Raw genomic sequence first — 26,871 nt, 5'->3', positions numbered from 1 at the left:
GGAAGGAGGTACACGTCTCGTGTTGTCTTTAGTTCAACCATGCCTAGACGGTCAATACCGCCGTTCGATCGCGTCAGTATTGTTACTTTGTGCCAGGAAGGGCTCTCAACAAGGGAAGTGTCCAGGCATCTCGGAGTGAACCAAAGAGATGTTTTTCGGACATGGAGGAGATACAGAGAGACAGGAACTGTCGACGACATGCCTCGCTCAGGCTGCCCAAGGGCTACTACTGCAGTGGATGACCGCTACCTACGGATTATAGCTCGGAAGAATCCTGACAGCAACGGCACCATGTTGAATAATGCTTTTCGTGCAGCCACAGGACGTCGTGTTACGACTCAAACTGTGTGCAGTAGGCTGCATGATGCGCAACTCCACTCACGACGTCCAAGGCGACGTACATGTTTGCAACCACGACACGTTACAGCGCGGTACAGATGGGCCCAACAACATGCCGAATGGACCGCTCAGGATTGACATCGCGTTCTCTTCACCAATGAGTGTCGCAATTGCCTTCAACCAGACAATCGTCGGAGACGTGTTTGGAAGCAACCGAGTCAGGTTCAACGCCATGGACACACCGTCCAGTGAGTGCAGCAAGGTGGAGATTCCCTTCTAGTTTGGGGTGGCATTATGTGGGGCCGACGTATGCCGCTGGTGGTCATGGGAGGTACCGTAACGGCTTTACGATACGTGAATGCCATCCTCCGCCCTATAGTGCAACCATATCAGCAGCATATTGCCGAGGCACTCGTCTTCATGGACGACAATTCGCATCCCCATCATGCACATCTTGTGAATGACTTCCTTCAGGATAATGACATCGCTCGACTACAGCATGTTCTCCAGACAAGAACCCTGTCTAACATGCCTCGAAGAGATTGAAAAGCGCTGTTTACGGACGACGTGACCCACAAGCCACTCTGAGGGACCTACACCAAACCGCCGTTGAGGAGTGGGACAATCGGGACCCCCAGTGCCTTGACGAATTTGTGGATAGTATAACACGGCGAATACAGGCAAGTATCATTGCAAGAGGACGTGCTACTGGGTATTAGAGGTACCGGCGTGTACAGCAATCTGGACCACCACCTCTGAAGGTCACGCTGTATCGTGGTACAACATGCAATGTGTGGTTTTCATGAGGAATGAAAAGGGCGGAAACGATGTTTATGTTGATCTCTATTCCAATTTTCTGTACAGCTTTCGGAACTCTCAAGATCGAGGTGATACAAAACTTTTTTTGTTGTGTCTATTTAAAATTAAAGCAATGTTCCTGAGAATCGTTTATTAACAACTTTTCGAAGTGGTAATTAAAATTATTATTGCATAGACTTTCGCTTCCTAGGAATGTTGTATAAATTATTGTTCAAAAAATTATAAGAAAGGAGGACATTGTTTTGTCTCCAGTTTGTTGTAAGAAAACTAGGATGGTCCTCCTGTCAGGAAGGTCGCAGTTCGTAGTAATAGACGGCAAATCATCGAGTAAAACTGAAGTGATATCAGGTGTTCCCCAGGGAAGCGTCCAGGGACCTCTGCTGTTCCTGATCTATGCAAATGACCTGGGTGACAATCTGAGCAGTTCTCTTAGGTTGTTCGCAGATGATGCTGTAATTTACCGTCTAGTAAGGTCATCCGAAGACCAGTATCAGTTGCAAAGCAATTTTGGGAAAGATTGCTGTATTGTGTGGCAGGTGGCAGTTGACGCTAAATAACGAAAAGTGTGAGGTGATCCACATGAGTTCCAAAGGAAATCCGTTGGAATTCGATTACTCGATAAATAGTACAATTCTCAAGGCTGTCAATTCAAGTAAGTACGTTGTTACGTGCTGAAGAAAAATTGAAATCAGTATATAAATTTCTAAAAGAGGAAACAAGCTATGTTTACCATTCACTCAAGAGTTATTGTTGTAACGGTGCTTCTGGAGTACATGAGTTGATTACATTTACAGATCAACAACAGAGACCGTTCTAAGGTACCAGGTGTCGACTCATGCCGAACCACCCATATTATTACATGGTGTAGCCTGGACAGACGGCAATGCAGGCAGCCAGTCGATCGTACAGATGATGAATACTGTCGTGGAATATGTTATGCCACGCGTTCTTGCAGAGTTACTGGTTGACGAATCGTACGAGTCACTTCTTGCCCCAGCATGTCCCACGTGTGCTCGATAGCGACAAATCCGGAGATCGTACTGGCCAATGAAGTTGCCGCACGTCTCGCTGAGCACGTTGAGTACCACGGGCAGTGTTTAGGCGAGGAATACATTTTTGGAACAACACATCGTCTTCCTATTTCAAGAACGGCAAAAAAGCGATTTAAAAAAAATGGTTCTGAGCACTATGGGACTTAACTTCTGAGGTCATCAGTCCCCTAGAACGTAGAACTACTTAACTAACCTAAGGACATCACACACATCCAAGCCCGAGGCAGGATTCGAACCTGCGACCGTAGCGGTCGGGCGGTTCCAGACTGTAGTGTCTAGAACAAAAAAGGGAGTCTAACAAAATTCTGCAGGTACCGAGAGCTAGGCAGCGTGCTGTCCAGAAACACCAAAGGTAAACGAGAGTAGTGGCTTATCGCTCCCCAGACCATAAAGCGTGGGGTAGGGCCAGTTTGTCGTGGACGTACGCACTCTACAAGACAACGATCATCTGGTCTACGTCGTAGGCGCAAAAGGACATCACTTGGCGTGCAGGCAAAACCTGCTTTCGTCGCAGTTGTGGTGTGATTGGGATACGAGCTAGATCAGTGCATGCCCCTAAGTCCCATTGTTACTAACCGGTTCTCAACAATTGTTGTTGACACGTCTGGGTTCGCAAGCCCTGTTATCCGCGCTGTGGTATCTCTATCATCATCCAATGCTGCCCTTACAGTGTGACGGTTCTGGTGGGGGTCTGTGCTGAGTGGACGTCCAGAACCTCGTCAACTGGTGTGATAACGTTGATGTGACCACGGTTGCCAGTATCGTTGCACAACTGACGCTGCGCGTCCAACGTGTGTGGCAATTCTCCAAAAGGACCATCCCGCCACTTAGTAGGCCACAATTTGACCACTTTCAAACGCGCTCAGTTGGATGTAGGAAGCACGAGTGCGTCTCTGTGACATGGTTGCCTGCTTACTTCAAACGTTTGCACCACACCAAGATTTCTGACTGTAAGCTCCCCTATTAAAGACAGACACAGATGGCGCTCTGGTAGCTGTTCCACTACGTTATCTGTTGGCGTATCAACATCTATTATCCCCAGGTGGTATTGTCATGGTTGAATCAAAATCGACTTCGTCTTTCTAGTGGTAAAATTTTTTTCTGGCAGTGTATTGCATGTTTTTTGTAGAGGGTGTGGCAGAAACAATGGGCTGTTTTAAGTTGCTCGCCATTGTTGAGCACCACTATTGGCTGATGCAAGTGGTCCGCAAATCTCGCTAAACCCTGCTGCCCTCATATTTCTTCGTTTATATTTCTCCTACACTGCTTGACACCAGCCCAAATGGTCTAATTCCAGATTGGTCGATACAGTGCCCGAATACTACAACAAATATTAGCAAACGAGGTAGCACAATGGCTAGCACACTGGTTTAAAATTCTGTAGGACGCCTGTTCAAACCAACGTTCAGTCATCCTGATTTAGATGTTCCGTGATTTCCCTAAACCAATTAAGGTAAAAGCCGAGATGGTTCCTTTGAAAACGGCAGAGCCGATTTCCCTCTCCACCCTTCCCTAATCCGAGCTTACGCTCCGTCTCTAATGACCTCAGTGTCGGTGGGATGTGACACACTAATCCCCTCCTCCTCCTCCTAAAAAAAAAAAAAATCATTGATCTCGCCGAAAAACTCATTATACTGTGCGCTTGGAACGTCTCTGTGCACTGGACTACGGACTATGAACGTAGATCACGTTGAAAGTTCGAAACAAAGTTGTCAGGACACAAGGTGGTAAGAACTCATTTCTCATAATTGTGCGATTTTATTTGGATTCATTCTGCTGTTAATAACTTTCAACTGTTTGGTTCAATTGATGATAGCTATCTAATGTGATGTGCAGTAATTAGATGATTAATCTGTTTTTAAAGTGTGATGCTTTCATGTGAGGAAAGTATCTTTTTTGTTGAACATCTTGTTGAAACCGCGACCGGAACGGCCGCGGAGTTGCCTTGAAGGAAATATCTGCGGGATCCACGAAGCGGCCCGCGAACAACAACATAAACGGGAGGGGACGGACACAAAGAACGAAGGAGAACCGAATGAGATCTTACGAATCACAACAAGCAAGAAACAATGGGGTCATTAGAAGACCTCACGAATCAACCACGTCCACTCCTATATGGAGCAAAGTAACGTAAATACGCTGTCTGAGGCGAGATTTCAACAAACGAACGCAAAGATTAGACTGACCGGCTGAGCTTTTTTTTTTTCCTTTATTGATTTTCAATTCCCCCCGAAGGAGGCGGGCTGGCAGCAGCCTAGTACGCTGCTATACAGCCTACAGACTTTTATTTTAAAAACAGAAGAAGAAAAGAAACAAGAAAAACATGCGATGAAACGGTGACAAAGTGTAAAATGGCGGAAAAATGCGGAAAGTTAAAACAGAAAGCAAAAGGGGGTTGGCAATGTTAATAAAAGACACAGGAATCAGACAAGTAACATAGTACACACACAATTAAAAAACACGGCGACAGTTGGTTTCTGTTCCCAAGAGATAAAACGCACACCCAGCGACAGTATGATGGCCGTTCGCAACACTTCCCAAAAGAACACAACACGGAACACTCACTGTAGAACACTGCACGAAAGTGGCGGCACAAAGATGACACTCCCGAGCCAAAGGCAGATGGGGGGAGTGGGACCTGGAGGAGGGGGAAGAACAAGGAGAGAGGAAGGAAAAAGCGAAAAAGGGGGAGGGGAACCAAGGAGGGAGAGGACTAATAAAGGGGGAGAAGGGCAGACGTCAGAGGGAATGAGAGGAGGCAGAGGAGGGAAATGGAAAAGGACTCGGGGGCAAAGAGAGGGGACGTGGGGAAGAAAGAGGATGGAAGGGGGGGAGAGTGAGCCTGGGAAAAGGACAGAGGAAAGGAGGGGGAGTGAGGATCAGAGGGATAAATGGAGGGAGAGAGGGCATCATCTGGGAGGGAGAGTTGATGGAAGCCACCTTGGGAAAGGAGATGTAGGGTGTAGAGATGGAGGGTAGGGAGGACACAACAGTGAAGTCGTGGCAGGGGGCAGGTAAGGGGGCGGGCCGGCTGAGTTTTTTTTTTCTTTATTGTGATTTCATGCCCCTGCCCCATATGGGCAGGGGAGGGCTGTCAGCAGCACAATCCGCCGCTCTTCAGCCGAGTGGTATGACAACTAAAACAAGAATAAAATAATACATACATAAGGAGGTAAGAAAGGGGAACATAAAACAGAGTAAGGGGAGAAAATGGAGGTAAAAATACACTGACATGTAGACGTTCAATGGGGACAGTTAAAAAGTCACCAGAAAGTTAAAAAACAGAGTTGGCGATTCTTAAAACACAGAGAAGACACTGGATGCGCATGCACAGGTTAAAAGTTGGCCACAGTATTAAAAACACTCCGAAACAATACACTTAAAACCCACTTGGAGCACACACGACGAAGAATAAAACTACCAGGCGGGACCTGCCGAGGGAAAGGGCAGAGAGGATGGAAAAGGAGGGGAGAGCATTGGGCAGCTGGGGAAGCGGCGGGATGAAGAGAGGAGGGGCAACCGTGGGTTCACGAAGAGGCAGGAGACACATGGGGCGGGAGAGGAAAAAGGAAGACAGGGCAGGAGGGAGCGCAGAGACACTGAAGGAAGGCACAAGAGATGGACGGGGAGTAGGAGGGGAAGTCCGCTCAGAAGGAGGGAGGGGGAGGAGAGGGAGCCCTGAGGAGGAGGCAGGAAGAGGGGGTTAGAGTTGGTAGGAAGGGTAGATGTCAGGGCGAAGCTCATCATCCGGGAGTGGTAGATGGTGGAAGTTGTGTTGGGAAAGGAGATGGAGGGTGTGGAGATGGAGAGAGGGAGGGACACAACGGTAAAGGCGCGGCAACTGGTTGGGAGTGGAGAGGAAGGGAGACACCAGGGGGTGAGGGGGACCAAGGCAGCGGACAATATATAGTGTGCAGATGTGTTCAAGGAAAAGGAGAAGGTGGGGGAAGGGGATGAGGTCATAGAGGATGCGCGTAGGGGACGGAAGGCGGATGCGGAAAGCGAGGCGGAGTGCATGGCGTTCGAGGATTTGGAGGGCTTTATAGAACCGGGGAGGGGCGGAAATCCAAGCGATGCTGGCATAACAAAGAATGGGGCAGATCATGGATTTGTAGGTGTGGAGGATGGTGGAAGGATGCAGACCCCATGTCCGGCAGGACAGGAGTTTCAGGAGGCGGAGGCGGTTGTGAGCTTTGTTTTGGATGGTAAGGAGATGGGGAGCCCAGGTGAAGTGGCGGTCGAGTGTGAGGCCAAGGTATTTGAGGGTAGGAGTGAGGTGGATAGGACAGTCGTAAATGGTGAGGTAGAAATCATGGAGGCGGAAGGAGCGGGTGGTGCGGCCTATGATGATCACCTGGGTCTTGGAGCGATTAACACGGAGGAACCACTGGTTGCATCAAGCGGTGAATTGGTCAAGGTGGGTTTGGAGGGTACGTTGGGATCTTTGAAGGGTAGGATAAAGGGCTAGGAAGGCGGTGTCATCAGCGAACTGGAGAAGATGAACAGGAGGGGGAGGTTTGGGCATATCGGCAGTGTACAGGAGATAGAGGAAAGGGGAAAGGACAGAACCTTGGGGCACGCCGGCAGAGGGGTAGAAAGTACGGGAGTTGGAATTGTGGATAGTCACATAGGAGGGACGATGGGAGAGGAAGGAAGCAACGAGACGAACGAAGTTGATGGGGAGAGCATAGGTCTGGAGTTTGAAAAGGAGCCCGGGATGCCAGACATGGTCATAGGCGTTCTGGAGATCAAGGGAAACAAAGATAGCAGAGCGACGGGAGTTAAATTGGAGGGAAAGAAGATGGGTAAGGTTAAGGAGCTGGTCGTCAGCAGAGAAGGAAGGCCGGAAGCCACATTGGGTAAGAGGAAGGAGGCAGTGCTGGTTAAGGTTGCGGTGGATACGGCGAGAGAGGATGGCCTCAAAGACCTTACTGAACACGGAGGTGAGGCAGATGGGACGATAGGAAGAGGTAGCAGAGGGGGGTTTGTTAGGCTTAGGGAACAGCAGGACACGGGAAGTCTTCCACAGGTCAGGGTAAAATCCAGTGGAGAGGAGGACATTGTACAGGCTAGCAAGGACAGACAGGAAGGATGGAGGGGATTCCTTGAGGTGACGGTAGGTGACACCATCATGAGCAGGGGCGGTGTTGCGTTTGGAGCGGAGGACGAGTGTGATGTCTTGCATGGTGATGGGAGTGTTGATGTCGGAGGGGGGTAGCTGATTCAAGTACTGGAAGCTAGGGGCGAGCGGGGGGACAGAGGTGTCAGTGCAGACAAGGACAGTGGGGAAGAGGGAGTATCAAAATGGGGATCGTCAGGAATGGAGAAGACAACGGACAGGTGGGAAGCAAAATGGTTAGCCTTACTGAGGTTGTCAGGAAAGGGTCGATCGTCATGGAGGATGGGGTAATGCGGGGTGGGATGGCTACCAGTAAGGCGGTGGAAGGCTGACCAGTACTTGGAGGAGTTGACAGGGAGGGTGGAGTTGAGGCGTGTGCATGTCTGACGCCAGTCCCGGCGTTTCTTTGTTGTAAGGAGGTTCCGGATATGGCGCTGTAATTGCCGGTGGCGGGTGAGAGTATCCCGGTCACGAGTGCGAAGGAAGGAGCGGTAGAGCCTGTGGGATTCACGCAGAAGAAGGACGGCCTGTGGAGGAAGCGTACGGCGGTGAGGGTGGATGAGTTTGGTAGGGACATGAGCCTCCACAGCGTCAGTGATGGTCTTCTGAAGGAAGGAAGAGGCATGGGTGATGTCATCACGGTGGTGGAAAGTGAGGGGGTGGCTTTTGACCTCTAAGGCAATGGATTCCCGGTAGGCATCCCAATTGGCACGGTGGTAGTCACGGACAGACTCCAGAGGGGCAGGTGGGCGGGTGGCTGCAGTGGCAGGACGGGTAGAGGAGATGGTGAGAAGGACAGGAAGATGGTCACTACCGATGGGATCGAGGAAATCAACGGAAATGCGACCAAGGAGGTTGGGGGAAGCGAGGATAACATCGGGGGTGGAGTTACTTTCAGGTCGGGTGTGCTGTGGGAGAGGAACAAGGTCACCATGGAGGGTGGCAAGGAACTGATGCCACCGCTGAAGGGTGGCAGGGTCACGGCTGTGGATGTTGAGGTCAGCGGCGATCACATAGGTGGAGAAGGTATGGTCAACATGGGAAATGAAGTCAAAGGGGAGAGGAGCTGCGGGGCGAATATAGATAGTGGCACAGGTGACGGTGAGGGAGGGAAAAAAGAGGCTGAGGAGAAGGTGTTCGGTTGGGTCATTGAGGAGGGGTTGTGGCCGGACAGGGAGATGCCTGAGGTGGCCGATAGCGACCCCGCCTCGAGCTAGGGGAAGGGGATTGTCAGTGCAGTGAAGGAGATAAGGGGAGAGGCGGACCACATGGTGGGGTTGGAGGAAGGTTTCATTAAGGATGAAGGAGTCAACCTGGTGCTGGGAGAGGGTATGCATGAAGAGGTATTTGTTTGCAGGGAGGGAGCGAATGTTGAGGTAGAGGAGACGATACTGTTGACGAGCCATGGGTGTGGGAAGGGTGTGGGAAGGGGAGAGAGGGGCTTAAACGAGGGTGTCTAGGCGGGTGAAGGTAAAGTGGGCCTGGTTGTGGGAGTATGTGGCGTAGGTGTTTAAGTGGAAAACAGAGCGGGCAGCGAGGGAAATCTGCTGGAGTGTGTGGGGGCGCTGGAAGGGGTGGATGTTCTGCAGGACGATGGTGAGGAACCGGATGATGTCTTCAGCTGTAGGGGGAGGGCGGAGGGAATTGTTAGGGTGGATAGGTGGGTCAATGGGGCTAACAGGGACAGTGAGTTTAGGGTTGGTGGGAGGGGGCTTGGCTTTGCATTTGGAGGAATAGGTGGGGTGAGGTTCATTGCAGGTGTTGCAGGATGGGGGGGAGGCGAGGTTGGGACACTGTTTGAGTAAGTTGGAGGCTTTACAATGGGGGCAGGTGGGTGGGTTCTTGAAGTTTTGGGTGAGGTGGTCATTGTACAGAAGACAATGCTGGCAGCGGTAGGATTGAGGAGGAGAAACGGGACGGGTCAACAGGGTGGCGGTGGTTGAACATCAGGGCTCCCTGCGTGAGGAGGTGGTTGATGGAGGAGGCGGACTCTGTAAAGATACGCATGAGGAAAGTAGGGCCAGAGGAGTTGTAAATACGGCGGGCAGAGCAGACTTCTAGGGAGGGGTGGGCATTCAGTTCCGCCAACACCTCAGCCTCCATGACCACAGGGCTGAGTTTTGTGATGACGGCAGTGAGGGTCGGCGGACGACGAGGCGGTTGGGGTTGACGAGGAGAGGAGGATGTAAGGAATGGGGTGAGGGATGTGTGGGGCCCAAAGGTGACGTGGGGAAGGCGCCGGAGGAGATCAGTATGGAAGGACGGAGAGGGAGACTTGATGAGGACAGAGTCTCTGCGAGGGATAAGTTGGGTGATGGGTGCTCTGGGGATGTACTTCCAGATTTCAAGGGTGAGGGTGCGGGCATCCAGGAATTTCGGATCAGGGTTGGCTAGGACAAAGGTATACAGGGGGGGGTGGGGCTGGAGTGGAGGGAGGTGGGGTAGTATCCATAGCGGGGTCAGTGGGAGGTGGGGCGGGCAGTGGCTTTTTGGAGGAAGGAGTAGAGGAGAGGTCGCCACTGGGCCGTTTGGAAGATTTTTTGGCAGGTGTTGCCTGGGAGGAGGGATGAGGGACTGGAAGGATGGGGAGGTGGTGGGAGGCAGGGCCCTCCTGTGAGGCAGTAGCACTGGATGAGAGGGTAGGGCGCTCTGTGGCGGCGACTGTGGCTCGGCGGGCGGAGACTCTGGCAGGGGAAGCAGCGGTAGTCGCAGGGGGGAGAGGGGGAAAGTCGTCTCGGCGGGCGACAGGAGTGGGAGGGGGGTAGGGAGCAGGGACAGAGGCAGGAGCGGGAGAAGCAGCAGGGGCAGTAGCAGGGGGAGGAGCAGGAGTGACGTACAGGTGGGGATACATCGATGGAGAATAGATAGATGGGGAGGAGACTGTGAGTAGGGGAGGTGCATGAGACGGGTGAATCCCAGAGGAAGCACTCCATGACGTTACAGTGGGGGCAGGTGATGGAGAGGTGTAGATGATGGTGGTAGTTGGGGCGTCCATGATCGCAGGCGGCAGCGAACACCGAGAGACGGCGGCAGCGGCGAGCACCGAGAGACGGCGGCAGAAGAAGCGGCGAGCACCAAGAGACGGTGACAGCGGCGGCGGCGGCGGCTGAAGAAGCGGCGACCAGGTGGCGGCGGCAGAAGAGGAAGAGGCGAGCACCGACAGACGGCGACCAAGCGGCGGCGGCGGCGGCGGCGACAAGCACCGGGCGGTGGCGAACAGACGATGGCGGCGGCGGCGGCGTGCAGATGGGCAACAACGCGACAAGCACGGTTGGGGCTCTTCCACGTCGAAGATACACCTTGAGAGTAGCCCCGGCAGGGCGAGTCCTCGATGAGGAAGTGAGGGAATCCAACCCTCGAATGGCCGGCTGAGCGAGAGGCAGGCGCTTAAATACATGATCAGGGACGCCGCTATTAGCCGCTGGGACCACGTGTTCCACCGTGGCGCCCTCACATTAAACGTGCGCCAGGAGGCGCGCGCCGCCACGGCTTACGGCGCGATGGTGCAGAGACTCCTAGGGGTCTTCGACGTCCAAGCCATCTGTCACGGATTCAAAATCTGTGGCGCGAGGTACCAGACATGTGTTACGGGAAGGTGATAAACACACGAATTTATTGCAGGAGGGATTAGCTAGAATATTCCCCTCACCATAATGCAGTTCGTCGACTTGTTGAGAGATTTTGAGAGACTTGCTCAATGTTAGATGCCGAACGAACTAGAAGACCACCTAAATTGAACAAAAAGAATTTGTTGGTTATTCCTGACTTTGCACCAGAGCACAGCAAAATCAGTGCACAAACTGGCACAAGGAAAATCTGTTGGACTTGCAACCACCCATGAAGTGGTTAGGCAAACGCTGAAAGTATACCGAGTAAAATGACAGCAGTGACATATTGTTTTGAGAGGAATTCCACTGTATTCTTGATGTCACCTTCTCCACCGACCAAAAGATATCGCAGCACCAAGAAAAAGTTGTGTGACATAAACGAAAGTTGGTAGGCGAGAAGAATGACGTCCCATTTAAACCATTTAAATTTCGTGCCAGTCGCATAAGGGTGCCACTAGCAGTGCCACTCGGAGGATGCAAATTAGATTTGCCTTAAATACACACTGTAGCGGCCGTGAGCGTTAGTCAACTTTGAGACTAGTTGTGATTAGTTGATGTTAATCAAAAATGCCTTTAAGATGATAAAGACGTCATTATCGACACATCACTGAGTTGGGAAGGGGATGACAGAACTACGAAAAGCCTGGTGCTACTTGTGCCGTATAGCAGGAAGACTTACAGGAATATAGGCAATGTCCGTAGCAACGGAGGTTACGAGACTGCACGGTCGCAAGTGGCAGGCACTACACTACCGAGAGGGAACACCGTGTTCGGCGTATGGCTCTGACTCATCTTACCACATCTGTAGCAGTAATATGAGCAGCAGCTCACCTCAGTAACACAACTAACAAAAATCAGTTACTTCAACGAGAGCTCCGATCCAGATGCCCTGTAACGTGCGTACCACTGACCCCCAGCCACCGCCATTTCTGACTTCAATGGTGTCAAGCTAGAGATCTTCGGACGGCAGGGTAGTGGTCTATTGTACATTTTTAATGAAATACAGTTCTGTCACTGTGCCAGTACGCTGATGTGTTCGTTAGAAGGAGGCCAACAGAAGCACCCTCGTGGTTATCCTACGCACTTTGATTCCAAATTTGAACGTCAATTTCGTGATTCAACCTACCGTGCTTATATTCAAGCACGACATTCCAGGGAGTGTTTTCCACCAGGATAACGCTCTGCCGCAAACAGCTGTTGCTTTGATGAATTCTTCTCGGGTTATCAGCCGACTGGTAGCGTCGTCTTGTCGCGACGTTTCAATGTATTTCGGACCCATTATCTTCTGGCCAGAAGATGATGGGTACGAAACTCATTGAAACGTTGCGACAAGACGGCGCTACCACTCGGCTGATAACCCGAGAAGAATTCATCAGTGGAATACGCCGAGAACGACTACAATCGCAGCTGTGGCTTTGGCCTGCTGGATGGCAAGCCCTGTGAATCAAGCGCATGTAGACATCATTGGATGACAAATCCAGCGTCATCCACAAACACCATTAACCGCCTCTATATTGACCGACCAAGAGCTGTAAACTTAGAATTCCACCGCACAAACTGATATCTGACATCTATACAGCACTATGCATGCACATATACATATTTGCATTCAACGTATTTGCATTTCACATTTGCAATTGTTTATCTCGCTCGTACATTTAACTGTGATCTAGCAATTTTAATCACTAAAATACGTTATCTAGACAACTGTATTCCCAAAACTGCCTTACTCTAAATTACTTTTTTATTGTTGTAATGTCATTTCCGTCAGCGTATAAAGTCGAGGCCTGGTTCCACTTACCTGGTCATATTACACCCCAACCACACGATTATAAAAAACGAAGGACCTTAATGCTGGATTTTCAAAGCGATTTCATGGTCTGAAAAATGGAGAGTGGTTAGCGATATCCCAATGGTGTATTATTGTACCATTGCATTTTGTAGAAACCATTAACAGTGAAAGTAATTTTTTAATGGTACACCATTTCTTTGTCCATCAGAAGATGAAATCAGTTGCTCATGGTGTAGGCAACATACCGCTACTGCGCACACAGCTGACAACATGATGTGTCTCCTGGCAGTGTTTCGGAGGAACGTATCATCTCAAAACATGTGGTGCCCTCGCTCATCGGACCGTACTCCGCACACTCGAGAACAACAAACCTGCAGTGTCTCGGAGTCGCCCTATCTCGATTTGTAACTCACATGTAAAAATTGAAATAAGTGGGTACGTGAGAGTCATTTCACAATCACAGCTGCAGAAAGTTTCTTTCAATAAAATTAAGCGTGTGCAGACTTGAACGAAGCCGTCTGTGGACGTCATATCCTGTAAGCGAACTGCAACTTTCCAATAACTCTGTAGTTACGGCATAAAGACTGACAAAGCCATTTCAGAGCAAGAGTCACTGTACACTGCACGTTGAGTAAGGCAGGATTCTGCAAGCAGTGTGCCGCCACAAAGTGAAGGCTGTGACGCCAGCATTATATATTACTATAAGAAATTAAAGGATTTTTATTTTATACTGAAGCGCCACAGAAACTGATGTAGACTTTCGTATTCAAATATGGAGAAATGTAAACAGACAAGCGACAAGATGAAGTGGGGATTTTCCAGTACGACTATTTCACGAGTGTACCGTGAATATCAGGAATCACTCGTGTACCCTTGATGGCTAAACGACACAAAGCTTTAAGTCTCACCTGGGCCCGTAAACACTGACATTGGACTGGAAACATGTTGCCTGGTCGGACGAGTTTCTAGTTGTATCGAGCGGATGGACTTGCACTGGTATGGAGGCAACCTCATGAATCCAAGGACCCTGCATGTGAGCAGGGGACTGTTTAAACTGGTGGAGGCTCTGTAATGGTGTGGAGCGTGTACAGTAAGAGTGATTATGAGAGGTGATATGCACGTAAGAATTCTATCTAATCACCTGCATCCATTTATGTCCGTTGTGCTTTCAGACGGACTTCGGCTATTCCAGCAGGATAATTGCTATAGAGTGCACCCAGGAATACTCTTCTGCGTTTAAAATCTTCCGCTGGCCACCAAACTCCCCAGACATGAACATTATTGAGTATATTTGGGATGCCTTGCAGCGTGCTGTTCACAGAAGAGGTATCCACCCCGTAGTGCTCTTACGGATTTATGGAGAGGCCTGCAGAGTTCATGGTGTCAATTCCCTCCAGCACTACTTGAGATATCAGTCGTGTCCATGGCACGTCGTGTTGCGGCAGTTCTGCGTGCTCGAGGGGGTGCTACACGACATCAGGCAGACGTATCAGTGGAACGGGAGAGGTTCATCCTAAACCAAGAAAATAAAAGAAGCCACTTCGGAGCTTATCAAAATGATGGAAACATTTATTCTTGGAGAATTTTACAGGCAAGGCAGCAGCCAAATAAGTGATAATGATTGCGTCTAGCGTTTGATATCTTCTGCAGCAAGCAAGTTCCATGGAGGCTCAGTTTATGAATCATGTATACTGTCCCACACTGCCTCGTAATGCTTTTTCTGTTATGCAAATCTTGATGTAACTCTCCATATTCGCCAATGTAATTATCGTTTCAAACTATCATCTCATTTCATGTCTAGTTGTTACTGAATACTTTTTGTATGACAACTCAAGAACAATACAGCACCAAATCGACTACACTATATGTTAAGTAAATAAATACAGGGTGTTTCAAAAATGACCGGTATATTTGAAACGGCAATAAAAACTAAACGAGCAAGGATAGAAATACACCGTTTGTTGCAATATGCTTGGGACAACAGTACATTTTCAGGCAGACACACTTTCGAAATTACAGTAGTTACAATTTTCAACGACAGATGGCGCTGCAAGTGATGTGAAAGATATAGAAGACAACGCAGTCTGTGGGTGCGCCATTCTGTACGTCGTCTTTCTGCTGTAAGCGCGTGCTGTTCACAACGTGCAAGTGTGCTGTAGACAACATGGTTTATTCCTTAGAACAGAGAATTTTTCTGGTGTAGGAATTCCACCGCCTGGAACACAGTGTTGTTGCAACAAGACGAAGTTTTCAACGAAGGTTTAATGTAACCAAAGGACCAAAAAGCGATACAATAGAGGATCTGTTTGAAAAATTTCAACGGACTGGGAACGTGACGGATGAACGTGCTGGAAAGGTAGGGCGACTGCGTACGGCAACCACAGAGGGCAACGCGCAGCTAGTGCAGCAGGTGATCCAACAGCGGCCTCGGGTTTCCGTTCGCCGTGTTGCAGCTGCGGTCCAAATGACGCCAACGTCCACGTATCGTCTCATGCGCCAGAGTTTACACCTCTATCCATACAAAATTCAAACGCGGCAACCCCTCAGCGCCGCTACCATTGCTGCACGAGAGACATTCGCTAACGATATAGTGCACAGGATTGATGACGGCGATATGCATGTGGGCAGCATTTGGTTTACTGACGAAGCTTATTTTTTACCTGGACGGCTTCGTCAATAAACAGAACTGGCGCATATGGGGAACCGAAAAGCCCCATACTGAAGTCCCATCGTCCCTGCATCCTCAAAAAGTACTGGTCTGGGCCGCAATTTCTTCCAAAGGAATCATTGGCCCATTTTTCAGATCCGAAACGATTACTGCATCACGCTATTGGGACATTCTTCGTGAATTTGTGGCGGTACAAACTGCCTTAGACGACACTGCGAACACCTAGTGGTTTGCGCAAGATGGTGCCCGTCCACATCGCACGGCCGATGTCTTTAATTTCCTGAATGAATATTTCGATGATCGTGTGATTGCTTTGGGCTATCCGAAACATACAGCAGGCGGCGTGGATTGGCCTCCCTATTCGCCAGACATGAACCCCTGTGACTTCTTTCTGTGGGGACACTTGAAAGACCAGGTGTACCGCCAGAATCCAGAAACAATTGAACAGCTGAAGCAGTACATCTCATCTGCATGTGAAGCCATTCCGCCAGACACGTTGTCAAAGGTTTCGGGTAATTTCATTCAGAGACTACGCCATCTTATTGCTACGCATGGTGGATATGTGGAAAATATCGTACTATAGAGTTTCCCAGACCGCAGCGCCATCTGTTGTTGAAAATTGTAACTACTGTAATTTCGAAAGTGTGTCTGCCTGAAAATGTACTGTTGTCCCAAGCATATTGCAACAAACGGTGTATTTCTATCGCTGCTCGTTTAGTTTTTATTGCCGTTTCAAATATACCGGTCATTTTTGAAACACCCTGTATTTATATGCAGCGAAACAGTGTCCAAGATGACATTTCAAAATCTATGTTCCCGTCGCCTCTGTCACTCAAATTGAAATAACTTAAGTACAAGAATAGGCCATTTGTATCGAAATATGTTTATAACAATATGTAATGAGTGCCATGCCATGAAATGACTATGCATGGTTCTGGATACTTAGAAGACTTTTATCCAACTATGTTGAGTAGAAGTGCACATTCTTCTACGAAAATTATGTATAAAAGCTTTTTCCATTAACGATTTCATATTCTCATCTGGCGGTCCAGATTTAGTTGTTTCGTAATTTCCCTACCACGCTTACGGCGAATAGTGGAATGGTTCCACTGAAGGGGTATAATCGACTTCTTTACCAACCCTTCACGAAAACGAACTTTTTGTCAGTCTGCAGTGAGCTTAACGTCTCTGGGGTGTTAAACTACAAGCTCTCTTTCTCCTTAGGGAATAGTAAGTGCAATATCACATGTAATTAATTTTCATCGTCTCGTCACTGAAGCGTGTCTTGAGTCAGTTATTCGTGGTTATATGCAGGGAGCATGTTGAGCCACAGTGGTAACATTTATTAGTGACTACGTCATATTAGTATATATTAGAGAATGACATCCTAGTATCCTAGAGACAAGAAGTATCTGGCGCAGTTGTTAGATCGGTTACTGCTGCTACAATGACATGTTATCAAAATTTAAGTGAGTTTGAACGTGGTGCTATAGTCGGCCCACGACCGGTGGGACACAGTATCTCCGAGGTAACAATGAAGTGGGGATTTTCCCGTACGACTATATCACGAGTGTACCGCGAAAATCAGGAATCCGGTGAAACATCAAATCTCGGACGTCGCTGCGACTGGAAAAAGATGCTGCAAGATAGGAACCAACAACAACTGAAGAGAATCGTTCAGCGTGACAGAAATGCAATCCTTCCGCAAATTGCTGCAGATTTCAATGCTGGGCCACAACAAGTGTGAGCATCCAAACCATTCACGAAACACCGTCGACTTTGGCTTTCAGAGCCGAAGTCCCACTCGTGTACCCTTGATGACCGCACAACACAAAGCTTTATGTCTCACCTGGGCCCGTCAACACCGACATTGGACTGTTCATGACTGGAAACATGTTGCCTGAACGGACGAATCTCGTTTCAAGTTGTATCGAGCTGATGGACTTGCACTGGAATGGAGGGAACCTGACGAATCCATGAACCCTGAATGTGAGTAGGGGACCCTTTAAACTGGTGGAGGCTGTGTAATGTTGTATGGGCGTGTGCAGTAAGAGTGATGTGTAGCCCCCAGTAAGTCTAGATACAACTTTGATAGTTGATGCGTACGTAAGTATTCTATCTGATCACCTGCATCCATTTATGTCCATTGTGCTTTCAGACGGACTTGGGCAATTCCAGCAGGACAATGCCACACCCGACACGTCCAGAGTGCCCCAGGAATACTCTTCTGAGTTTAGACACTTCCACTGGCCACCACGTTCCCCGGAAATGTGCATTATTGAGCATATCAGGAATGCCTTGCAACATGCTGTTCAGAAGGCCTCTCCATCCCCTCGTACTCTTACGGATTTATGGACATCCCGGCAGGATAGAAGGTGTCAGTCCCCTCCACCACTACTTCAGACATTAGTCGAGCCAATGCCACGTCGTGTTGCGGCACTTGTGCGAGCTCGTGGGGTTCTACACTATACTGGACAGCTGTACTAGTTTCTTTGGCTTTTCAATGTAGAACACCAATAACGGATAGTGATATAGAATTGTGCGTGGTAATAGCGATGTTTTTATTAAGGAAGTGATGGTTACGTACCAGGTGGGAGGTGTCATTGACGAAAGCAGCGACGAGAAGTGGGGCACCACACCTCTCCTGGTGCCTGGGCCACCGACCACCTGTAACATGAAGAGACCGTGTCACGTTATTACATTCTGGTGTATAGCAACACTAATGAGCTGTATGTTGCGTTACTTTTGCCGACGCGTATCTCGAACTTAAATTCGTCCTTCTACACTGCGTTACCATACAGTTCTTTGTTTCTCAACGTAGCTCGGCTATTTGAGGTACAAGCCGATCGCCAAATATCCTGTACGCCCCTGCATTTTTTAATCTCATTTGCCTTTGTGATGTATAAAACTAAGGTTACATACGTTCTTCTACCTGTACTGTAGTATCACTGGTTCCCATCAGCAGTGGGAGTTTTTTTCCCCTACGAAGAACTAATATACCTATGTTTCAGCATGTCCACTTAATTATTATTGCACGTATAGCGAGTGATGGTTCAAATCGCTCTGAGCACTATGTGACATAACTTCTGAGGTCTTCAGTCGCCTAGAACTTAGAACTACTTAAACCAAACTAACCTAAGGACATCACACAGATCCATGCCCGAGGCAGGATTCGAACCTGCGACCGTAACTGTCGCGCGGTTCCAGACTGTAGCGCCTATAACCGATCGGCCACACCGGTCGGCATAGCGAGTGATACGGCATGGTAATTGCTTACGCTGACACGTCTCCTTTGTCATATATATCGTTGAAAAAAAGCGAAAAAACAAAAGAAAAACAAATGTAGAATAAAATACTGGAAATTATCTTGGAGAACAGACATATTTTTCTTGGATGTCCGATTATACACGTAATATTGCTGTATGATCAAAACCGCGTCATTAAAACAAAAAAGACAACGATGAGATTCATTTTTACGTGTCTACTACACGATTTATTTTCGTCCGAGGTCAAGACTGGTGTTCTAGACAAGTGGTAGTTAATCTGATCCCAACAGATCCTGATCGCTGGTAATGATGTACGTACACGCGCAATCGTTGTTGTGTGGCAGTAAATTGTTTTCTGTCGTCGGCTTAGGACTCTTTGAGTACCATTTTAAGTAAAGGGCATACAGGCATATTGCGTTAATGTTGTTACTTTGTTTCTTCTCTCTTTTATCTGTTTATTAATTTATGTTTGGAAGAATCAGATTTGACGAATTTGGTCATCACGGAACAATTCGCCGCTTTACTGGCTCGATTCCAGGTCATAAGTGAAAAAGTTGTTTTCCAAAGGGGCTGGCGCGGAAAGGTGCTGTAGTCGAGGGGAATAAAAAAAATGCAGCCATAGGTGTGGTGGTGGCGCAAGCTCGGGTTAGGGAAGGATTGGGAAGGAAATCGGCCGTGCCCTTTCAAAGGAACCATCCCGGCATTTGCCTGAAACGATTTAGGGATGTCACGGAAAACCTAAATCAGGATGGCCGGAGACGGGATTGAACCGTCGTCCTCCCGAATGCGAGTCCAGTGTGAGCCGTAGGTGTGACAGCAGCCGCACATGTATAATGAGGGCAGATACTAGACGCCCTGTCAACTTACCATGCTGAGCAGAAGAACGAAAGCAGCTGTTAGGGAAGGAGCTTGTCAAATGCAACCAGTAACAAGACATCAGGGTGGGTTGGATTTTATAAATAAAATGCAACTAATAGGGAAAACAACAAATAAAAAAATTGGCGGTTGGTGTGTAAATCTAAATGAAGAATAATGAAAGAGCCTTGCTGATGTGTACGGAGAAGTAGAAAATTTTATCCAAGAGAAGTTGACAACCAAATTGAAAAATGTCCAACTGCTGAAAGTTGACGAGATAAAACTCTTTGCTGAAATTTCAGATACACAAGAAATGTTTAAGCCGTGCAGACTGAAGTTAATTCGACTACATTTCGTTACCCTTGTTAAGCTTTTGTCGGTGCCCATCATATAATCTCTTCTCAAGTCACTACACATTTCATTCAACTGATCTTTAAGCGGAACTAACAGCGCACTTTCCGTATTTGTTCATGTATCCGTAGATAACACGAGTACTCGTTTTCACACAAATTTATGCTTGTATTTCTATGGATAGCACTACGACACAGACGCCACTCATTGTGTTTTGGAATCCACAGTATCGCGGAGAGCATTAAACTCCACAGATTCTAGCGTCCTTGGAATACGTTTTCAGATTCTTCACCAGATAGGAGTCGATGACCCAGGACAGCAGTTTTGACGATCACTTTTGCTAATCTTTTCGTGGTCCCAAGTCCTTAGAAGTATCGCCATTTCCATCTTCTTTTACACCTCAAGAAATATCGGTCCTCCGAACGACTTTTTTACAATGATGAAAACCTGAGGACAACTTCTAAGTGCAGAGTGTATTTATTTCTTGTAGTTTGACGAATGTGAGAATGTCGGAGCTGTGGTTTCTTTCTGCTCGTCTAATCGTTTTCTTTTGCTGATTCGTGCATGAGTATGAAGCTACTAGTGATCTAATGTCATCGATTGGCGGGATCAGAAGGCCTCTAACTGTGCTGTATTGTGTGAAACTGTGGAAGGTGTGGGACGAAAAATTAAATGTTACCTGAGTTCTACTCCCACTCATTGTGAAGGGTTGTTAAGTTTATAACTTCTAATTAACCTGTATGAATCAAATAACATATAGCTTGATACAACAGCATGACCACTTAATAACTAACCAACCTCTAACAGCTGACCATATACTGGCAAAGCAAAGTTCTGTTTACTGTAGAACATAGATTTAGTTGTGATTTTCATTTCTGATCCCAAATATTCCGATAAACTACAGGATTAACTAATGAGGTAACTGTCAGACACAGTGGTGCGCAGAGCCTCACTGCTTTGTTGTTTAATTCCTTTTCACATATATCACGGCTGAACATAATTATGTGCACTCGTGATTGCAACTGTAACTTAAAATGAAGACGAATGTGTGTTCCTGATTGTGCAAAATTGTCGAACGAAACTGATAATGTGTAGAATGGCCTAAACGTTCTTAGAAAGGGATAAATGTACGGTACATGACATGGAGTGTAAAGGATTGACCCTGAGCTCAACTCATAACTTTCATGATTAAAAACCTTATTTCTCTAATTTCATTCTTAATACCGTACATTATCGTAGTGAAATGACCAGGAAGATCTTAGGGAGTTTTTTTCTACTACGCAGTCAGTCTGTGTAAACAGTGAATTGTTTGTCACTCTGACTTAGTCATTTAATCGTATTTCTTTTCTGCTTTTGTTTTGATATGCCACAGCAGGCGTCTGTCGTCATCAATTTTTATTTTCATTTGTTTCTCTTGTTTTACTTGGCTTGTGGTTTATTTCTATTAAATGTTCTGCAAATACTGAAGGGCTTGACCGATACTTTCAGGTTGTGATACGTTCTTTGTACCGGGTGTCGAATGTTCTGCCAGTTAGTCCTTCGTACCTTATCTTGCATCGAATAGCAGTTAGTATACTCCTGCCCTCTGGTAGATATCTACATATTTTGTTATTTCTGTGATATACTTTTGGACTGCCTTCTGTCTTTGAAAGCTATCTCTCGCCTTGTACTTAAAAAAAAAGTATTATTTTATGTGTGAGTTTGCGCTTGTATGTCACTGTGTACCATGTTCAGGTTTCTTTGTTGTCATCGTCGTGTACTCTGTATAATTGTTATTTTGCAACTATGTATGTTTATTGGTGTGAAGTTTTATTTTTTTGTTCTTTGTTGTTGTTTCTCTATTGTCTTTACTGACTGTATCATTTTTTTATATTTTTGTTCAATTTTGTGAATGTATTTCTATGGCCGACATTGTTTTTTGCTATTTGTATGATGGTGTCTAGTTCTTTCTAGTAGTTTTCGGTGATGAGTGGTATTGTGCTGAATCTATGTGGGATGTACCTGAGTGCTGCTTGTGCTGTGAGTGTAGGTGATTTGAGATCTGGCGTATGATTGTGTCAGTTATGGTTCAAATGGCTCTGAGCACTATGGGACTTAACATCTGAGGTCATCAGTCCCCTAGAACTTAGAACTACTTAAACCTAACTGATCTAAGGATGACATACACGTCCATGCCCGAGGGAGGATTCGATTCTGCGTCCGTAGCGGTCGGGCGGTGTCAGACTGAAGCACCTAGAACCGCTCGGCCACTCCGGCCGGCTGTCAGTTATGGCTCCATTCATGGAAAGAGTGGAACGTGATACACTCCTTTTCTTAAGCCCAACTGTGTGCGTACATAAAAAAAGAATTATTTTTGAAAAATCCTTGATGGCTGCGAAAGATGTGTGCTAAACATAAACCACCATTTAATGAAGGACAGTAACTCGTAAGTGGCCGGCCGGTGCGGCCGTGCGGTTCTAGGCGCGTCAATCTGGAACTGTGTGACCACTACGGTCGCAGGTTCGAATCCTGCTTCGGGCATGGATGTGTGTGATGTCCTTAGGTTAGTTAGGTTTAAGTAGTTCTAAGTTCTAGGGGACTGATGACCTCAGATGTTAAGTCCCATAGTGCTCAGAGCCATTTGAACCAAGTCTGGAAAATAATACATCGTGTGGTCAGCATCACGTATACCACATAGGCCCCGTAGCGGAGTTTAGTTCATATTACACGGAATACCCTATAAATCTGCAGTTCCCTCATAGCAGTCAGGAAACATAAAGCTTATCGCTCATACTTGCTGCAAGACCGGAGAAAACGGCACATGAATGTAGACGCAGGTCCCGTGGTGAGCATCCGTTCGGCTATAATGCCGTGGGCTGCGTGATTCGCACTTGCAAGCAGTACGGGTGCGCCATCGCAAACACATTCCGCCGGCGGCGGAGAAAATGAGATTGCAGTTTAATGGAGAATAACGGGAGAGGTAACCGTTACGAAAAAGGTCGGCGCTCTCTTTTTTTTTCCGCGAGCGAAAATACGGCGCGGAGAGTGCGGGGCGGAGCAGCAGCGGCATCAAACAGCGGCCCGGGCGCGAGTCCGCGGTCCCGCTGGGCGCTTGCGCTGCGCCTCACGTCGCGGCAGCCGCGCCGCCGGAAACAATTACACAGCAAGTGCTCGGCGAGTCTGCTCGCAGCAGCCGGGGCGTGCGGCCGCCACCTCGCCGCCGGCAGCCGCCTTTGCCATCTCCAGCAGCTGCAGCTGCGGGCCGCGCTGCATACGTAACACAGCGCGCCGCACGCGTCCCGCATACGACGGAAAGCCAATTATGTTTCTGACGTTTCATTATCAGCGGGCGTGCTGCGGAGCCAATGTTTCTGAGTGTCGTGCACTCTTCAGGGCGGAAACGTGTTTACCGTATGCCAAACCTCGACTCTTTTGAGGTATATTTAAGCAGAACGATTCGATTAAAACCAGCAATCGAGATCGCAACAACATTTGATTTCAGCGTATATTAAAGCCATCTTCAGTACATTTGGCCCCCTAAGGCTGTGCCGGCCTCGGTGGCCGAGCGGTTCTACGGGTTTCAGCCCGGAACCGCCCTGCTGCTACGGTTGCAGCTTCGAATCCTGCCTCGGACATGGAGTGTGTATTATGCCCTTATGGTTAGTTAGGTTTAAGTAATTCTAAGTCTAGGGGACTTGTGTTAAGTCCCACAGTGCTCAGAGCCTAAAGCCGTCGGCACACGGACCGTGCATCCGAACGTTGAGCGTTGAACGTCCCGAGTTTCTGACGTCATAGCGTGGAAATGCACGTTCGGGGGTCTTTCCGAACGGGCAGAGCAATATTAGGCATGTCAGATACTCTGAGCGTGCGTCTATGCGTTGACCAATGAGATGGCACAACGCCACCTACGTCACACGCACGCCGTCTCCCTTTAGTACAGAGTTGTGACGCGCCATATTGGCATTCATTTCAAGCTTGTATGTATATATGCCGTTTCCGAACACCTGCAAATTGAGAATAACTGGAAAACCCGTTGTTCACTGTGTGATTCGTTCCAATAAAATAATGAGAAACATCCTATTCGTGGCAGAAGAATTATTATAACTTGCCTATTATGAGAGTAGGCTATTTGAAGGCAGCGACACACTGAAGATCCACCGGAAACGCATTCTTCTTGGTACAATTTGTTATAACTAAATTTCAATTATTAACATATCTACGATAAGGTTTTCTGCAAGGGGTAACTTAGTATGATTATTTACAAAGGGTGTGTTGTTGGTTTAGCGTAATGAGTAGGAAAAAAAAAATAGTTGCGTCACTGTCTTGTATTGAGTTGTTAGTTGGGACGGTGGTTCTCCTCTTGACACTTCTAAATTTTATTTCCTAACATTCGCGTCTTTATTAGGTTCCGATACTTTATTATTATTTTAATATAAGTATATACTATAATATTTGATGTTATGTAAATATAAGTTCACCTTTTTTTTTAGGGGTGACTTTGTTCGATTGGCTTAATCTACAGGATAGCTTGCGCTACTTGTATAAAGATGTTTTGCTCCTTTTTGTTTTACGCTTCGTAATTCACATGTTGCAAAGATTCTGCTACTGGCTAAGTAAGGCTGACCTTGGGGTTTTACTAAAATGTGGGAATGATGAAATAATGTTTATCTTATGCGGAGAAGTATTCCAAATCTGTACCGCACTATTCGTAATGGAACTTTTACAAGCCTGTGTCCTTATTGATTTGACATGGTACTTTATTTTTCGTGGACGATGGAGGAATTGTGCGTTTTAATAGAGCTAACGTGGGAATTTTACGCGCGCCCGTTGAATAAACAGTGTGATTTACAAACTAGAAACTTCCCTCAACAGCCGCTGGAGTGCGTTGCGATCGCGTATACCACGTTGGGACCCACGTACCGTATGCACAAGTCGCATCGTTCCTGAGCGTTCAGCAGCACGTTGAACTTGGCACGCTCAACATTAGCGTTAGACAGCACGGTCCGTGTGCCGACGGCTTTAGGCTGTTGATGGCGGCTCCTCTGTTTCCTCGTGATACCACGATCGTACATTGTCCCATCCAACACCGTAACTAAGCTGCATCGCATTAATAACGGCTGCAATTCGTCGACGGAGAGAGTCCACAAGTTTCACCAGCTACGCCATGTGTGGGAGTCATTGGTTTGTATTTTCTGAACTCCTTGGGGGATGTGGCAACCAAACGAATGTTAACCTATGTCATGGGGTATTTACGTATCCCAAATTCTTGCGGCAGTATCCAGACAGGCATTTGTACAGCAATATAAAGTAATGAATACAGCCTATTCACATTGTTATTTAGTATTTATTAAGATCAAGACAGGTCTGCAAATCAAAACATAACAATGCCCTGTTTAAAAATTGATTTCTCGTTAGTGCACCAGCCTCAAATTCTAGTCTATCTGTTAAATGCTGAACAAGACTTCAAATAATATCTTCAGTGATTCAGAGCAGTACAGTTAAGTGCATTAGAGGTCAAAACATAATAAGAAACAATGATTAAACATATAAGTTTCAATTTGAGGTACTTTCAAAAACACTGCACTTGAGCACATTTTCATTCATCCACACATTCGAAACAGACAGAGCGCCTGCAGGATGTACAAATATGTCCTTTGAAGTTTATACATACAACTTCAATCTTCTTATCCGACAATCGAGGACGTAGGAAACGCCTATTCGGTTTCACTGGAGCAACATCCTGCATTGGAGAAGGCAATGGCTTATTGATAATGTGTCCAATTAAACCTGTTCTTTCACTAACCCGTTCACACTCATCCCTATCTGATTTATCCAGTTTATATTCAGTATTGTGTTCACTGTTGTGTTCAGTATCAATTTTGTTGGCAGTTTCAGTATCACGGTCTTCAATATCTTCCACCTCACGCAACCGCTGAGTGACAATAGCCTAAAACTCTGGATGCCTGATAGTTTCTCTCGGTCTGGAATGTCCCCTTTGCCTGTGTTCCTCTAATTTTTATGTCCTCCTTCCTTCGTCGTTTATTTGACTTCCAAGATAACAGAATTGTTTTGAATTTTCTATATGCTGAGTAACTTCTTCCAATGACAATTTCTTTTTCGATTTCTTCACATTTTTGTACCAGCCATTTCACCTTAGCTGCGGTGCTCTTTCTATTTATTTCATTCCTAAGTGATTTAGATTGCTGCATTCCTGTCTCTCCCTGAACAGTTTTGTACTTTCTCCTGTCGTAGATCAAATGAAGTATTTCTTCTGTTACCTAAGATTTCTTCGCTGGTATTTCCTTGTACTTTTCTGAATGTCCAGCATCTGTTATTTTCAACTGAATTGTGTATTGTGATCTATATTCCTTATCGAAGTACCCACATCCTTAACGCATTTCAAACGCGTCTCATCATCTCACAGTACTTCAGTATCCTGCTGCCTTCCACACTCACTCTTCCGTGCTATTAAACTTCGGTATTTTCTTCACCATTACTAAATTATGATATTCTATACCAGCTACTAGGTATGCCTTAGAATCCAATGTCTGATTTTGGAATCTCTGTTTGACCATGACACAATCCAGCTGGAATCTTCACACGTGTCCCTTACTTTTCCAAGTAAACCTGTTCTTGGGATTCCTGAACGAAATATTTGCTGCAACCATCTGACATTTTTTCTTCGTTTCCCTTCCCTTCAATCACGTTCCAATCCCCCATCATCATCAGCTTTTCAACTCCTTTTACATACTGAATTACCCACTCATCCTCATACGCTTTCTCTATTTCTTCATCGTCTGCTTGCTACGTCGGCAAGTCTGCCTCGACTATCATTATGAGTTATAAAATGAACACGTTTTTGGACATGCATTGAGGAACCCTGTTCAGTTCACTGAAAAACATCTTACACAACACTATTCTCTGCTCAACTGTATTCATGCGATAAACATTTACAGAGCGTAGCCGAGCTTCACATGAGCATTTTAAAAGATGTTAGAATCAGAGACATGTTAGGTTACCGAT

At 47.0% G+C, this 26,871-nt stretch overlaps 1 protein-coding gene across 2 annotated transcripts in view; it reads right to left on the bottom strand.

Moving 5' to 3' along the window:
• Nucleotides 1-26,871, bottom strand: part of LOC124795298 — a 604,282-nt gene that overhangs the window by 310,407 nt on the left and 267,004 nt on the right. For both annotated transcript variants that reach the window (XM_047259261.1, XM_047259271.1), the window contains exon 2: nucleotides 17,985-18,064. In XM_047259261.1, coding sequence (XP_047115217.1) covers nucleotides 17,985-18,064 — 80 coding nt within the window. The remainder of the gene's footprint in view (nucleotides 1-17,984; nucleotides 18,065-26,871) is intronic.

The sequence above is a fragment of the Schistocerca piceifrons genome, chromosome 1, assembly GCF_021461385.2.
Source record: "Schistocerca piceifrons isolate TAMUIC-IGC-003096 chromosome 1, iqSchPice1.1, whole genome shotgun sequence".
Lineage (NCBI taxonomy): Eukaryota > Metazoa > Arthropoda > Insecta > Orthoptera > Acrididae > Schistocerca > Schistocerca piceifrons.
This window is presented reverse-complemented; position numbering and strand designations above follow the sequence as displayed.